Here is a 15748-nt window from a genome sequence, read left to right on the forward strand (position 1 = left end):
ACTCTGGGACTGTCCAGTTATTTTTTAATACTGGAAAAATATCAAAGACGAAATTGAGAAAATTATGAAAAGAAAAATCCCTTCAGATGTACTGTTTTACTTACTTGGTGTTATACCGGCCGACCTTTTCACTGCTGACCAAAGACATATTTTGCATATTTTATTATTGGTTGCCAAGAAAACTGTAACGGCAAATTGGAAGAATGTTAAATCACCAACTGTGGCTGAATGGAATCAGAGGTTGAGACAGGTGTATAACATGGAAAGAATGACCGCATCACTACAGCTGAAAATTGACCTTTTTAATCAGAGGTGGAGCATGGTTGGAAAATACCTGATAATGTGAACTATTCGGGTAATTGAGGTTGTTCTTTAAGTAATGGAAACAGGCCCTGACATGAAGTGAATCTGTTCATTAATCTTATTTAATTTTTTATTTTATTTTAATTTTATTTCTATTTGTTTATTTATCTATTTTGTCTGTAGGTTTATTCTGTTTGTTTGTCTTTATTATTGCACTGTATAATGTATATCTGATGTACATTTGCATCATATGCAACAATATTTATGTATGCAATATGTTTTGTACTCACCTCTACTCATACTTGTAATCTTGTCTCAGATAATGTTCTATGTTAAACGGGAAAAAAATCAAAATAAAAAGTTCCAAAAAAAAAAAGAGTGGCACATGTTGAATTTGGAGAAACCACCTGTAATATTAGTTGTGTTGAACTATTTCTAGCATTCTTGTTTGAATTGTTAATTGAACACAGCTCAAAGTTTGAATAATTTCCCAAACCCCTCATTTACTAAGGGGGTTGAATAACTTAAGGTGCACCTGTATATCACAAGAAGACAAGTACTTTCCCAGAAGACAATTCAATACATGACCGTAGAAAGACCACAGGTGTCAATACTCACATAAACAATGGCTTCAGTGTATTCTGTACCGTAAACTGACTCACTGTCACACTGCCATGGCTTACTGGGACACTTGAATAGAATAGAGCCAATGTTATTGTTATTACCTGTGTGCCATGAAAAAGACTTATTCAAAACTGTTGATAGATAAAAGAACTATGTGGGAATGTCTAAGTTTAATTAATTCAGTGAATTAAATACCTGAAAGTTTCAGTTTAATAAATAAAAAAGATTTGAAGGCTCAAAACTGGACCAATAAAACTTTAAACTATAAGTGTGCCTGGTCTAATCTCTTTACTCTGACATCAGAATATTCTGTTCCACAAGCAAAAATAATAATGAAAATCACATTTACATTTGATATATTGCATTAACTGACAATCCAGTGTAACAACGTGACCCAGTACTGTGTAGCTCACTCCACCTCTGGATAAGGATGGTAGTTTAAACACATCTAATATTGTTTTCTTTTAAAAACCATTTCCAATAAGCCCAAGAGCAGAGATGCAGCTACCAAGTTCTAAAGATGGCACTGCAGGAGAGTGTGGATGGATGTTATGGATAAGGCAGGAGGACACTGACATTAGGTAAAATAGTAACGAGCGTACTTCATTGTAATTATTTCACGTTATTCAAAAATATCCGATTGTTTTTTGTGACACAAGCTAGTGGAACAAGATCACGTCATGGGGTTGTACCAGAGTCACAGACACAGTCAAAAAACCCACTTAAGACAGATTACCAAGATAAGAAATGTCTATTTCTTTATTACATTCAACAGTACAGTACACTGGGATTGCACATTTTCACCAGATATAGCAGCATTCTGACTGGCAAATGGACTAATCAATAGGCACATTCAAAACATTTAAATATAGAAATGCACACATTGAAATGTGTCATGGCCTGATTCAAATTCCATTTAAGCTTTTTAATTTACACGCCTCAGAAAACAAACTCTACGCAGCTAAAACACAGTCCTTTCCCCGTGGCTCGTCATTTCAGTGGCAAAATAAAAAAAAAAAAATCCAGCGACGGCCGTCACCTCGGGACAGTATTAAAGGAAAAATTCACCCGTTTATACTCTCACACAGTGTGTGCCATTCAGTGCATTCCAAGAGTTAGAAAGAGTTTGAATATACTTTACAGTTTCCTTCAGTTGGCTACTTCTCTTAAAAGGTTTCTTTTATTACGCAGACACTGTGCCACCCTCTGAGAAGAAGTGCGTTTACTGTGGGTGGAGTCGGTGGAGACGGAGCCGTAGCTTTCGTGATGCACGAGAGCACGACGGCAAATTTATCCAAGGTTGCATCCTTAGCAGGAAATGTCTTCTTGCTGCACTGCATTCTGGTCTACTGAGCAGAGCTGGGTATCCAACTTTAATGCCTTTTGTACCAAAACCAACGTGTCGGTAGATGCAAGTGGTATAAGCTGTCACGTATCAAAAGGTTTGGACAGTTTAGTAATCTTGTTGACTTTGACCAGATCCAGGTCCTGACTTCAATAATAATTTTGATGTATTTAGATAAAACTGTTGTGTGGTTGTTTGTGATTAGACAACATTTAATGTGACAACTTTGGTATTGAAAAAAGCATTACGCTATCATTGGTTCCAAGACTGCGGTATTGTGTCAGAAGTGGGATCAACACCCAGCCCTATTACTGAAGCTGTTGTTGCTATAGATGAACATCACTGCCTCTTGTGTGAAAAAGATGTTTTGCTGTACATTAGTTTACCTACAAGAAGACGAATGTACCTGATGTCCTGGTCTCATATTTGTGACTGAGACAAAACTAAACTTTGAGTTGGTTTTACAATGACCTGAATGAAAGAATCTTCACAGATTCAAAAGGCAACCGGACTTCCAAGTGTAGTCATATCAACGGAGAGCCAACTGAACCCAGCAGATCCATGCAGAACCACCAACTGTATGAGGAATGGGTTTAAATGACCTGCCAGCTGTAACTCAGTTATATATCAGAGAAGATGAATCATGAGACTTGCAACTACATTCACGACAGCCACCGTGTTTTTGCCAGCTCTCAAAACAGGAAGTAAATGTCAAAAACTCTTCCACACAATGAATCCAGTTTGCCTAATCTCTATAGACATATATCTCCATAAGGATGCACAATGTAGAAGCAAGGGACTAGATTTTGGTATCGAAAGTGTTCTGGTTTGCCTTTGTAGTCTCAGTACTGCTGAGCGGCAGTTTGTGTGAAGAGCACAGGAGGCAGAACGCTCTGGATGAAAAGCAGTGTCACGACCCATCAGCACGTCCAACTATGATTTGACTTTTTTTTACTAGCCTTTTAAAAATGGATCTGCATTCATATGCAGATATCTGTTCATACAGTTTGGCTCAAATGTTGAATAAAGGAATGAGGCAGTCTTGACTGGGACATCTGTTATCCAGATATCCTCTGGCTACACCAGTGGCCCCGAAACATCAGCCTCTGTGCCCAGACGCTAAATCTTCATGGGACGATATTCCAGATATTGCCTTTTACCTTTTGCCTTTATTTGTTATCCCATGACCTACTGAGAGTCTCTGTACACACCCTGCTTGTTGTTGAACCTCAGGGGAAATGATAATCGACATTAGCACTGCATTAAACATTGCAGGGGTTTTACTGGACGGCACTGCAGCGTCACCTGCGACTTGACCTTAACTTGACTTTCGTTGCTAAGCAATGTCGTCCAGCAATGCACTGCACAGCCAATCAAATATCTACCACACACAGGCAAGTTATTCTATAATGAGAATGCTTACCTCCGGGTTTGGGCTGAGTATTGAACCGTTCAATACCTTTTGTAAAAGTACCGTAGGGTGACAGTGAATGTTGTCTCAAATTTGGAATGTTGTCTACTTATGTACTGTTTTGGCACTAAAACTCAGGGAAAGTGTGGGAACTACAAACAAAAGCTTTTAAACGACATCACACAGGTGTAGTATCTGATTAGCCTTAAAACTCATACATGTTTGACATGAACTGGTTTTCTTGCCTGGTGTGTTTTCGTTCTGAACACCTGTGAAAAGAAGTATGTCACCTAACAACAAAGCAGGCCCAGCACTGCAAGGTGCATTATCTAAAGAAGTGTTTTTAACAGCGTTGACGTTTTTTTGAGGGTGGATTTTTCCTTTAAACCACAGAGCGATGCTCCCCACACACGTACACTGCGCTCGGCTGTATGCGCCTCTTTGTGTTGCCTGGCAGCTGAGGAAGAAACTTGAAGTACTTGGGCATCAGATCAAGGCAGGCGTCGCGGAATTTCTTGATCCGCCAGTAGTAAATAAGAGGGTTGAGGGCTGACTTGAGGTAGCACAACCACAGGACCCATGTGCTGATTTGAAAAAAGCTGTCTTTGTGGTAGAAGCTATCACTGAAGGTAGTTACCAGGCTGTAGGCAGTGAAAGGTGCCCAGCACACTGTAAACACGGAGAAGAGGATGAGAATGGTGGTGAAGGCACGGGTCTTGAAACTCATGTCTATGTTCATTTGGAAGGGCCTCTGGAGGCTCAGCAGACCCAGTTTGCTGGCCTGGCTCAGACAGATGCTGTCTGGGTGGCTGTGGATGCGGATGGCGTTGTGGCGGATGGTGTTCAGGATCCCCATGAACGTGTACAGCATTACCATGAAAGGTATGAAGAAGAAGATTAGCATTAGTATCAATACATAGGCATGGTAACCAGGCTCAACGCTGTAGCCAAAGACACACTGAGGGGCCCTGGGAGGGATCTGTAAGGGAGGGGAACCAACAGCCAGGGGGAAAGATAAAATGAAAGAGAGTCCCCATGTGACCACGATGAGCACTTTGGCTCTCTGTGGGCTCAGCTTATCTTGCTTTTGGACAATAATAAGAAAACGATCTATGCTTATTATAAGCAGTATAGCCACGCCCTCCATCACAAAGAACCAAAAGAGCATGGCCGAAACTCGACAGAAAACGTCTCCAAAAATCCACTGGGTCGTCACGACGGTAATTAGAGCAAAGGGCATGTTCAGGATGGCCAGCATCATGTCTGCAAACGCCAGGCTCGCCAGGAGGATGTTGATGGCCGAGCGCATGGCAGATCTCTGGTACACCATCAGGCACACCACGACGTTTCCCAACAGAGCCAAAAGCAGGATGGCGACCATGATGAAGCAAAAGAAAACCTGCAGAGGTAGGCCGACGCCTTGCAGGCTCTCCTGGGTCTCTGCTGTTGGTGTGACCAGTTCCGGGGGAGAGCGCGAGCCCAGGGAAACATTCGCCATGGAGATATTCTCCATCGACGACCTCTCGAAAAGCTTCAGCAGCCCCGTAATGAGGCAGCAGAGACTGGCGTTAACGTCCCCTGCCTCTGGAAGGGGAACAGTAGAGGAGTGAACCATTCTTCCCCTGGGTGAACCGGCATTGCTGCTGGTGAGCTCACGCTAAACATGACACCATGTACGCAGATAATCCCAGCTCAGCGCAGCGTGGCGGTGTCCTCATGGCTTTGAAACCCTAAGATGTACACAAAAATGTAGTGAGTGCCAAGTAGTTCAAAAGGGTTATAATGACAGGGCATCATGAAACCAGATTAAATGAGCGTTACTTCTTTCAAAATTCCCACTGGAGTTATGACAGTGTCAGTGAGCCTCTAATCCACTAAAGGGTTATATGCCTGTATTTGCTCACACCAACATGATTTCTCCCAAACCTGTCAGGTTTACCAGAATAAGATAAATTATTAGTACTGACAAAAAAAAAGCATTGCTAAAATACTAAAAATACCAAAGTCTTTGAATTTGCATTATAACCATTTCCACCTGGTTTACATGCAGACTGCTCCCCTTCCTTTAATAGAGGCTAATCACAATTTGTTCAACTTAGTTACAATTTTGTATGTACCAAAGCACGACAGATTCAATTAGCACGTTAGGAATAAATCTAAAATGAGCCATTTTCCTTTGGGGTAACCTCTCCCATCACAGCTTGTCCAGTTTTAACCAGGCACTGTTATCTCTTCAAAGCCACCACACTCCATTGATAAAAACAGTCATTTTACCTTGCAGAACACATATTTCAAATTTTTCTGTATCTTCTGGTGATTTCGAACCCTTGAATATGTAAAAAAAGTAGGGCCCAGGTTTAAAATACCAGAGTTATCCCTTAAGTAGAGCTGGAATCAGGACATGTTTAGTCTAGGTTAGCAGGGGGGAAAGTGAGCACGCCTCTTCTTTTCCAAAGTTTAAAAATATGCCAACCACCTCCTCTAAACTTACACTTCAAAACTCGTTTGTTTAATCTGTATGCAGAAAAAGGCACATGTGTCGTTTTAGCGGGGGTTGCAGGCTGGAACTTTCTCTTAGCGAACAGCAGCCGGCTGCAGCGGCTGAGCACGGCCTCCCAGAATCTCAGCTGCACGGTGAGGCTGCTGTGTTCGATGCCATCGATCCTGTTGAATTAGATTTTAATATGACCATAGAATGTTTCAGGCCTTCTCAAATAAAGTTACTCTCTCCTCATGAGAGTGAACAGAATATGTCAATCTGACCTCCAGAATGTACCAGACAGACCTTGATTGTAGTGCTTTTGTTGTGCAAAACATATTCTGAAGTTAGATTATAGATACACGCCTTGCAACCAACATCCAACTGTTAGATTACCATAACATCACTACAGGAACGTGCTATCTGTGATGCACCAACCTAAACAGTTAACCAGAAATGGTTACGTACTTTATGATATCCAACAAACATTTAAACATGAGATGTTTGAACAGAAACAGAACAGGACAGGACACACCAGAGGGACACACACACACACACATGAGAGGGGGCTCCTCTGACCGACCCCTCGGGGTCCGTCATGAGCCCAGCGCTGCGAGTACTTTACCTGTGACCAGAATAAACTGCTTGTGAGACCAGACTGAAAACCTCCGTTGAGTTCTTGAGCTGCCAATATAAGAACCGGACGAAAAAGATCTAACAATCCTGTACAGAGAACAGAACCGAGCTGCAGCCAGAGACACAGCTCCAAAGTGCCTGGCGGATTAATACAACGCTGCTCGTCAAAATTTAGATTTCCATTTGTTTACAGATCAAACAAGCGAGATACAGCATGTTAATCAGTGAGCTCTGGAGGTGTTGGTAGGCACGCGTCTGAACTTTGGACAGTGCCCCGGCTGGCTGCTTCCCCCCTGCCTGGGGTCTTAATGCTAAGCTAGGCTAACCCTGTCATGACAACAGCTCCGTGGTTAACAAATTACATTTCATCTTGGAGAGAAAGAACGGATGTACTTTCCAAAATGTTGAAACACAACATGAACAGAAATGCAAGTGGAAAACATTTGTCTGAAAGGGAAATAAAGGAATATCTTCTGTTTGCCTAACGTGTGATAAGAAACCCTGTTAAAGTGCTTTTCTTAACCTCTGCCAGTAACCAACAGCCAGTGTTCAACTGGGAACAAGTCAAATACTGCAATAAAAACCTTTATCACTTGTATAAACATGGGACACTGTCATTTCAGACCGCCCGGTCTCATTTACAACGGCTAAGCCACAAATGCCACATCACGGTTGTGTCGTAGAAAAGGAGTTCATTTGTACACTACCTACAGTGACTCATTCTCACACCAGTTTAGCTTTTTCATTAATCCTGAGCCCTGTTGGGTGGAGAAATCAAGCAGATACAATAATAGGCAATTATCAGGAGGAGAAGGCATGTCAGCCTTTTGTGTAGCTGTGTTAACACACGGGCTGGATGCTGCTTCCATTCACCAAGACAGTGTTATTACATGTCACCACGACAGCCGAGAGAGGAAGAAAGTGGAGTAAGGAGATAAACGGGCCGACGGCAGACAGCGGAGCTAGGAGCACTTTGCTTTATTCAGGTGTTTTTTTTTTGTTCTTATTGTATTCAGATATATCTGGCTGCTATGGCAACTTCATTTCCCTTCGGGGATTAATAAAGTCATCTATTTATCCACCTATATGGCAAGCGCACTGTCTGCTGCAATCACACAGTGTATCAAAATGAAGACGTGGTGATTGACAGCAAAAAAAAGGGAACCGGGTTTAATCTTGGCCTACTTCCTGCTCCATTTGCTCCACATTGATGCACGGCACATTTTCTCAGGACACGGGCCTTGTGATCACAATAGTGAGCGCACCGTGCCGCAGCACCTCTACAGGGAAGGTAAAGCCACATCCCTTCCCCTTCCTTTAGGGGCGGAGTGACCTAAAATGTAAAAATAGCCACATCAGCCTCGAAGAAATCATGTAAACGTGCAGTAAAAAAAAAAAAAGGATGATCGGGTGCTTCGTGCTCTAAAAATAGACTCGAAATTGTTCCAATACTTTGCGTGGCAACACAAGAACTGCAGGGAGAACATGCTGAGAGATTTTCAGCGACATCTCGTAACGTTACAAATGACAAAAAGTATTACAGAGGGTGTTCCCTCGTAGACGTGCAGTGGGCCCATGACATCTTGTTAGCGTGTAGCTTATTTGTTCCAGATGGCATTGTGAAACACTGATGATGTGCGCAACATAAATACCAGCGTCTGTCTCTAAATGACATGAGATTTGTGTGTATCTACCAAATTAAGACTTGATAGACATGAATAGTTTACAGTACACTCTAGAATATAGTACTTCTGAATTCCCATTTCTCTGCACTATTACACTGCTGTTATGCACAGATGCAAAGATTTTGTATTTTTTTCTATTTTCCCTTTTACTATATATGCTGTTATATATTCTAGTATAACGCACACATTTCTTAGTGCTTACTAATCGGTGCGTTATATATTGTCTGACACATGCACTGTAGTATTACAAGAACTGAAACATCTCATAGTGATAACTGGAACGTCCTCACCACTCAGTTTACAGCACCGAAGGAGTTTTCAATATTGAATGTTACTGTCAAAATTCTATACATCCAGTATTACCTGATTTTATCACTTAGCTTGACTTTCTAGTCAAATGTTTACATTCTACATTTTTACCTCTATCAGGGCTGCAGCTGATGATTAGCCGATCAATTAATCTATTGATTATTTTCACGATTAACCAACATGTTATTTGGTCTGTAAATCGACAGAAAATTGAGAAAAATGTCCATCAGTGTTCCCCAAGGCCCAAGATGACGTCCTCAGATGTCCCACAGATATTCAGAATACAGTCACAGAGAAGAAACAACACTCAAACTGATTCATCGATTATCAAGATGGTCGGAAATTAATCGAATAGTCGCCAACAAGTCGATTAACGGCTGCAGCTCTGAACGTGGGACCCTCTGATTGTAGTGAAGCGTCATCGATGTCTGAATTTGTGGCCCCCTTTTCAAAAACACTTCAAATCATGTTGTTGAAATGACAAAACGTACATTCGGAACATTTCAAAGCCAGGATTTCAAACCACAGTTCAGACAGACATTTGACTGCTGTAGCTAGAAACTCAACAGTTCACAATGTGGTATTATTACATATAATAAGAAACATAACATTTACAGACACACACTGGGCTCCCACTCTAAGTCAGGGGGGAAACTCCCTCACTTTTCAATCCCACTAAGAATGGGACATTTCCATGGCCCACAAATGCAGCATGACAAGCAGAACCCTCCTTCTAAACACAGCTCAGGCTCCTTTCCCCCCCAACAGCTATCTGAATGTGTGACCCCATAAACATACATCTTTTTCCAGCTGCTCTCCAGAGAGCAGCGGGAACACGGCTCGGCTCCCCCTGTGGGGCACAGAATGCGGAGGGTCACATTATCTGGTGCTACACCGGTTCGGTCTCAGGCTCAGTCTCAGCCGTTCTGCTGTTCTGACACCAAAATGGTCGAGACCACAAACGGAGACATTTACATGTGTGTGGACGACGAGGCGGCACCGGAGAGCCTGTTTACGTCTGCGTGTCGGCGCTGAGCAGCAGCTCCGTGAGAGGCGGTGTGTGTGCTGTGTTGCTGTCGGCCCTGGATTTACCTGCTTCTGTCTCCCATGGTGCAGCTGGGGGGTGAAAGCGTGGGGAGAGCCGGAGCTCAGTGCTCCCAATGGTGCATCTCACCGCCCAAACCTGCCTCCTCCTCCTCCTCCTCTTCCTCCTCGCCGTGGTCAACACAGAGAGCCGTTCCTCTCCCGAACAACAAGCAGGCCAGCGGATTTTTTTCAGAGCGTTATTTTGCTCAACAGCCCGACAGCCGGTGATGCCGCTAACGTTACCTCCACACCGGCTGAAGTCACACGGCTACACTCGCTTTGTTGCCCCGGCAGCGCCAGACTGACAACACTGGGTTTTGTGCGCCTTTTTGTTTTACCAAGTAAATGTTCAGCTCGTGCTCCCCGGGCTTCTTTATGTCCTCCGCCTTCATACAGATGTGATGTGCGGGCGGCCCACCCTCCAGCACCGCACGAATCGGCTCGTGTACCGTAGGAAGCCGAGTTAATGAGTGCCGAGCTCGGCTGCTCTCCACCGTCCTCACGCAGCAAGGACACACACCACTTCCTGTCTGGACTTTCAAAATAAATGCCATTCCTGACCTACGCTGATCTAAAGTGCATTTTACATGCAAGATTGCTCTTTTAGTAAATTTAAAGTGCAAATGTATGGCATTGCTTCAAGCTAAAGGGAGATTTTTAAAATAATACACGCCCATGTAATGTGGGGTGTAGCTGAGCAGGAGGTACCAGGCACATAGAAGTTTGAGTAATGTTAGAGAAAATAAATGAATTTTACTGACACAAATTGCATTTCACAGATATTACGTTCCTGACTCACATGCACCACACAGCAACATATATGTCTGTTCAAATATCTGCGGCCTTACTGCAGCTCCGCTTTGCGTGAACTGCCATAATTCCACCGAGCGCGTTCACGTGCATCTTAATTTGGTGACAAATGGCGCAGCTTCCGCCACCATCCGCTCTCTCCCCGGTGAGCTTGACACATCTTTGTATTCAGTGATAACGGACACCCGCAGAAGCCAGTCGCGTGGGCAGAAGCGGACTTTCAGAGGACACGCCCCATTCCCGCCGCCGTCCAATAGAAACGACAAACTGGGTAAAGGGGGCGTGGCTCGGTTGGAGGAAGTTCTATTTTTGGGCACGTGTGTGTAGGTGGTAAAAAGATGACAAATGGATATAAATATATAAATATATAAGCTGTGTGTTATCAAATATTATTCACTGAGTATTTACTGTGCGTCTAAGCTTTGGAAATGAGTTAAATATGATTTCAACACAACAAAGATGGTCACTGGTTACAGAAATATTAACATGTCGGACCGTCGGAGGAGGTGAAGGTGCAACATTGTGCTAATTCACACAACCACTTTAAATTAGGAATGCATCAGTTAAAATAGCATCAAAGATCTTTTATTTTAAGAGTGTGCGTATGTGCAGCGTATCAGTGCAAGTATCGCCCACAGCGTCCACATATACATGTCATGTCATTGGGACACATCACCTGCTGCCTGCTGAAAGCTCTGTCAAAGTTTCCCCACTCGCTGTTCCTTGCTCCACATCACAGCTGGACTGCTGTGTGGGATGGAATATTTCTCCCCTCTGCTACATGTTCTCATATACGTTGTAAGCATGGATGAATTAGAAAAACTGGATACTAGACCCCAAATCAGCCTTGCTCCCAATTTTTCCTCGGTGGTCACTCACAGTACAGTGTTCCTGCAGAAAAAAAAACAAAAAGCATTTTCTCTGCGCATATTCAGCAGGCCACATAACCCTTTTTTGGCATAATGCATCTTGCCAGCAATTCTCATTGAACCAAACAGATGCCGTCTTTGCCTTCACTATCCAGTTCATATAATACATTCACACTTGTGGGCCACAGGTGCTGCATCCACCCAAATATTAAAACGGACTGGATCAGAGATCTGACAAACCTCTGCAACAAACAAACAGACTGCTCAGTAGAAAGATCACACCATGCTGAAGAATCACATCACATATCGTATTGAAATAAATGGCTGTGTTTAACATAAAACACTGATTTCACCAGACTCATACGTATAATACAAAGCCTGTAGCCCTCGTCTCCACACAGCTGTGGTTGAACACTTTTGGTTTGTCATGAAGAGTACAGTAGTACAGAGCTGGAGTCTGGAGGTGATCAGCCTAGCTTAGCATAAGGACTGACAAAATAAACCTGTGTGCAGCCTGCATGTGGATTCAGGCAGTCTGTAGACCCCGACAGAACAGTCCAAATCAAACAAGCATGGCAACATGTTGCTATGGTGATGCTGTACTGTTTACAAAGAATCAAATACTTTTTTTCAATAAGAATTGGGTCTATTTTATGTAATTATTCTAGCAATGCATGTCGCTATAAAGTGCAGGTTTATAAAATACACATCATGCCTATTGTATTTCAGGTGTTGTGTTGTTGCTCCAAAATGATTAGCTTCTCATTGTTCAGACTGATGTACGAGGGAGCTACGCAACATCTGACTGTAAATTCCATCGCAGAAGACGGCAGATCAGCCACCCACTGTTCCCAGTATTCCCCACCATTCTGCTCTGGTGCACAAAAGTATCAGGTTTTTGCCGTCTGCCGTCTGCCTGGATCCATACGGGTGCAGCATAAAGCTCAGTGACCAGCACGCTGCCTCATGAGGTTCATCTGTGCATGAACAGAACTGGACCAACTGAAATGAAATGACCATCTGCAGCTTCAGAGGAAGTCACAGGCTGGAACCATGTCTTCCTTCCAGTCTTTATGCTAAGCTACGCTAACCACACTGTGGCTCCGGCTCTGGATTTAACACACAGACGTCCATCTTCCTGTCTCACTCTCAGCAGGAAAGCTAATAACTGTCTTTCCCAAAATGTTGAACTATGATTTTAAAGTTTCTCAACAATGAACGGACCTCAGATCCCTAAAACTCTTGGGAATTTGAATACGTCTGTGTTGTACTGAATATCACAGAGGAATCATCAAAGATATTATAAACACACAATGTTTTTCTAGATTTAATATATGTAGTTATTTATTCATTTAATATTTGTTGTTTGTTTCCCCAAATATCAACATATCAGCCACTGACATATCCCATAATCCCTTCTATATGTCGAACAACCTCACAGGTCACTCTCCCAATGCAGCTTATCGACTTACATTCCCAGAGTCCAGCGCTAAGACGCCTTTATCTGCTTGGCATTTGCAGTCTTGGGTGGTAAGATCTGAACCTGGAAGGGGATGAAGAACTCCAGGAGAGCTTTTGTGTCCTTCAAGTCCAGACAATAATCCTGGGCAATCTTTTCTGGGGTCCACGTCTGAGGCTGTCGCTGGTGGCTGCTCGTGGCCTTCAGGGCCTCGGCGATGGTCAGTTTGCCTTTAGGGACGTCGGTGAGCTCCACCAGGCCATACGGGTCCCCTGGTAGACTGAACCTCAGTGGCCTCCGCTCGGTTTCCTCAACGGCCGTCACTTCCTTTGGTGCCTGTGGGAAGACGGAACGAGCCAAAAACACTTAGAACAGCCCGTTTTGGGACACGAAGCTATCTCAGAAACTAATTAAGTGGACTACCACAGAAGTTTGGCTATTTATGGTCCTCAGTGGCTCACAGTCGTTCTTCTGGCAACGCTCAGTCTGGCGTGCCAGGCTTCAGACAACTTCACACATGCAACGATCACTACTTTAACTTAACAGTTAGTTAGAGAACCATGCAGAGAGTGCAATGCATCACTGACAGTGATGCAGCCACAGAGAGTGATCATGCAACCCTCTCTCTCTCTCTCTCTCCCTCCCTCTCTCTCCCCCTCTCCCTCCCTCTCTCAGCAGCCTTGTTTCCGTCTGAATCAGGCAGCTGTTTTGAGCGAGAAGCCTCCGCCAAACCCAGTGCAGGGGAGCACTGTTAGTCTAGCTGGTGAACATGGTGAACTCTCTCAGCTCCCTTCAGTCTCCTTCACATCAACCAAACAACTGTCACCTCTTGACACATTCCATCACGGTCAAGGAGAAGCTGCTGGGACGCCTCTTCTTCGACGGCTCAACCACAGCTGGATTCTTTGTTAACATGCTGGCTGATCAGCTTTCTGAGGCTGTTATATGTCAGAGTTTGTCTTTGCTGTGGAGTGCTGCCCCCAGGTGGCGCTGTAGCTTTAAATAACAGGACATACATAACAGGGTGTTTGCTAGCAAGGTTTACATCATCAAGTGGTACATCATTGTAGGCCTGTCACACACACACACACACACACACACACACACACACACACACACACACACACAGGACCCCGGTAAGTGGACCCAGTCCGGGTCCCGGTCTGACCTCTGCTGCTGCTGCCGGGTCTGTAGACTCCACATAAACGGACCTGAGGAGGCTCAGCAGCGGGTCGTTCCTCTGGTTCACGGGGTCCACTGAAACACACAGGGGGACACGGAGTGAGCCCGGAGCCCGGAGGCCGACATGACCCCGTCCCCCGGCAGGTCAGAGGAGGCTCCATTTACTCACCTTCAGAGCCGCCGGCCAAAGGCGGGGCGGGGGCTCCGTGTCGAGGCGCCGCCTGCGGCTTTTCCCTGGAGATTTCTCGGTGTACCCGGTTTTCTAGGTTGAAATTTCTGAACATACGCGCGACCCGTGCCCCCATGTTCGTCAAGTCCTCGAACACCGCGGACAATAAAGTTTATTCAAACGGTCGACGGCGAGCGAGAAAGTTCAGTTTTCAGAGGAAAGGCGAACACAGAAACGAGCAGCGACACTATGCGGTTGGAAGAGTTCGTTCATTCGTCTTTTCTTCCATCTCAAGGTGCAAGAACAGCTGGAAACACATTTCACACAGCAGCTGATCTCACGCGCTCCGTTTGGTTCTGCGTTATTTGAGTTGAGCTATTTATGACGTAGAAAATGGTTTTAAAATATTCAATAAGTAATCAACAGGAGAAATACATGAAATAAAAAAATAAGTTACAAAACTAAAGTAAAAGCATAAAAATACAGTATATCTGGGATTTGAAAGACACAAAAATACAATATATGTCCATAAAATGTTTGACAATGATCAAAAACCAAATGATCATTGTCATTCCCATTTATTCCATGTATAACTAACTGTAACCATTTAATAATTTATATAATATTAAAATATATAATATTCAAATACCTACAAACATGACATTTAGGTCTTGACCTACGTAATAACAGATCATTCTTAAGCACATATCTCTGGTCTCCAGTTTAAAACACGATGAGCAGTCTGAAGGGTCAGCAGATGGCAGCATTTCATATTCTCACACATTCAAAACAGGCTTCATCTTAAACAAATGAGATCATGTTTTATCAATTTAACAACACACACACACACACACACACACACACACACACACACACACACACACACACCTCTTTGTCACAATGAGAGTTAGTGAGACGGTTTATCACCTCCATCCATCCCCTCAGTGTGCTGACCAGGCCAGACAACAGAGGTCACCTCTTCTATAGGGGAGGCCATGCGCAGCACATCTGGAGGTGATTATCTGCTCCATCATAACAAAACAGCCCACGGCATTTTTGTGAGCAAGAGGAATGGAAAACTATTCTTTTCATTTCACCCTCTCGCTGGTGCACGCCGTCTGAGTTAGGAGCTGATCAAAGTCACGCCGTCAATAAAAGGCCAGAGATGCTACAGCGCTCCCTCAACACCACAAACTCACAGAGAGGGTTTTTCTATCGAATAAAAGAAGAAGAGGAGAAAAACACCAAAGTGCTGCGAAAGTGAATTTATTCCACTGATGATGAAACACAATACTGACGCCTGACTGGAGTGTTTTTGATGACAGCGTATCAGCCCAGTCCAGAGTGATCTGCATGGAGCCTGTGGATTTAGAGCCTCTCA

At 43.8% G+C, this 15748-nt stretch overlaps 2 protein-coding genes across 3 annotated transcripts; both read right to left on the reverse strand.

Moving 5' to 3' along the window:
• Window positions 1–3990: 3990 nt before the first annotated feature.
• Window positions 3991–10059, reverse strand: gpr63 (G protein-coupled receptor 63). Its single transcript, XM_070849587.1, has 2 exons — window positions 9885–10059; window positions 3991–5413 (listed from the first exon to the last, which is right to left on the reverse strand). Exon 2 carries the CDS (start codon window positions 5296–5298, stop codon window positions 4066–4068), a length of 1233 nt encoding a protein of 410 aa, XP_070705688.1. The 5' UTR covers window positions 5299–5413; window positions 9885–10059; the 3' UTR covers window positions 3991–4065.
• Window positions 10060–11264: 1205 nt separating this feature from the next.
• ndufaf4 (NADH:ubiquinone oxidoreductase complex assembly factor 4) lies at window positions 11265–14512 on the reverse strand. 2 transcript variants are annotated; one of them, XM_070849491.1, is made up of 4 exons: window positions 14368–14512; window positions 14185–14273; window positions 13030–13352; window positions 11265–11579 (listed from the first exon to the last, which is right to left on the reverse strand). In XM_070849491.1, the coding sequence occupies exons 1-3, from the start codon at window positions 14501–14503 to the stop codon at window positions 13047–13049; spliced, it is 531 nt and encodes a 176-aa protein (XP_070705592.1). In that variant the 5' UTR covers window positions 14504–14512; the 3' UTR covers window positions 11265–11579; window positions 13030–13046. The 2 variants fall into 2 exon arrangements, with proteins under 2 accessions (XP_070705592.1, XP_070705591.1); XM_070849490.1 differs by having other exon boundaries at window positions 11265–13352.
• Window positions 14513–15748: the final 1236 nt, after the last annotated feature.

The sequence above is a fragment of the Pempheris klunzingeri genome, chromosome 18 (assembly GCF_042242105.1).
Source record: "Pempheris klunzingeri isolate RE-2024b chromosome 18, fPemKlu1.hap1, whole genome shotgun sequence".
Taxonomy (NCBI): Eukaryota; Metazoa; Chordata; class Actinopteri; order Acropomatiformes; family Pempheridae; genus Pempheris; species Pempheris klunzingeri.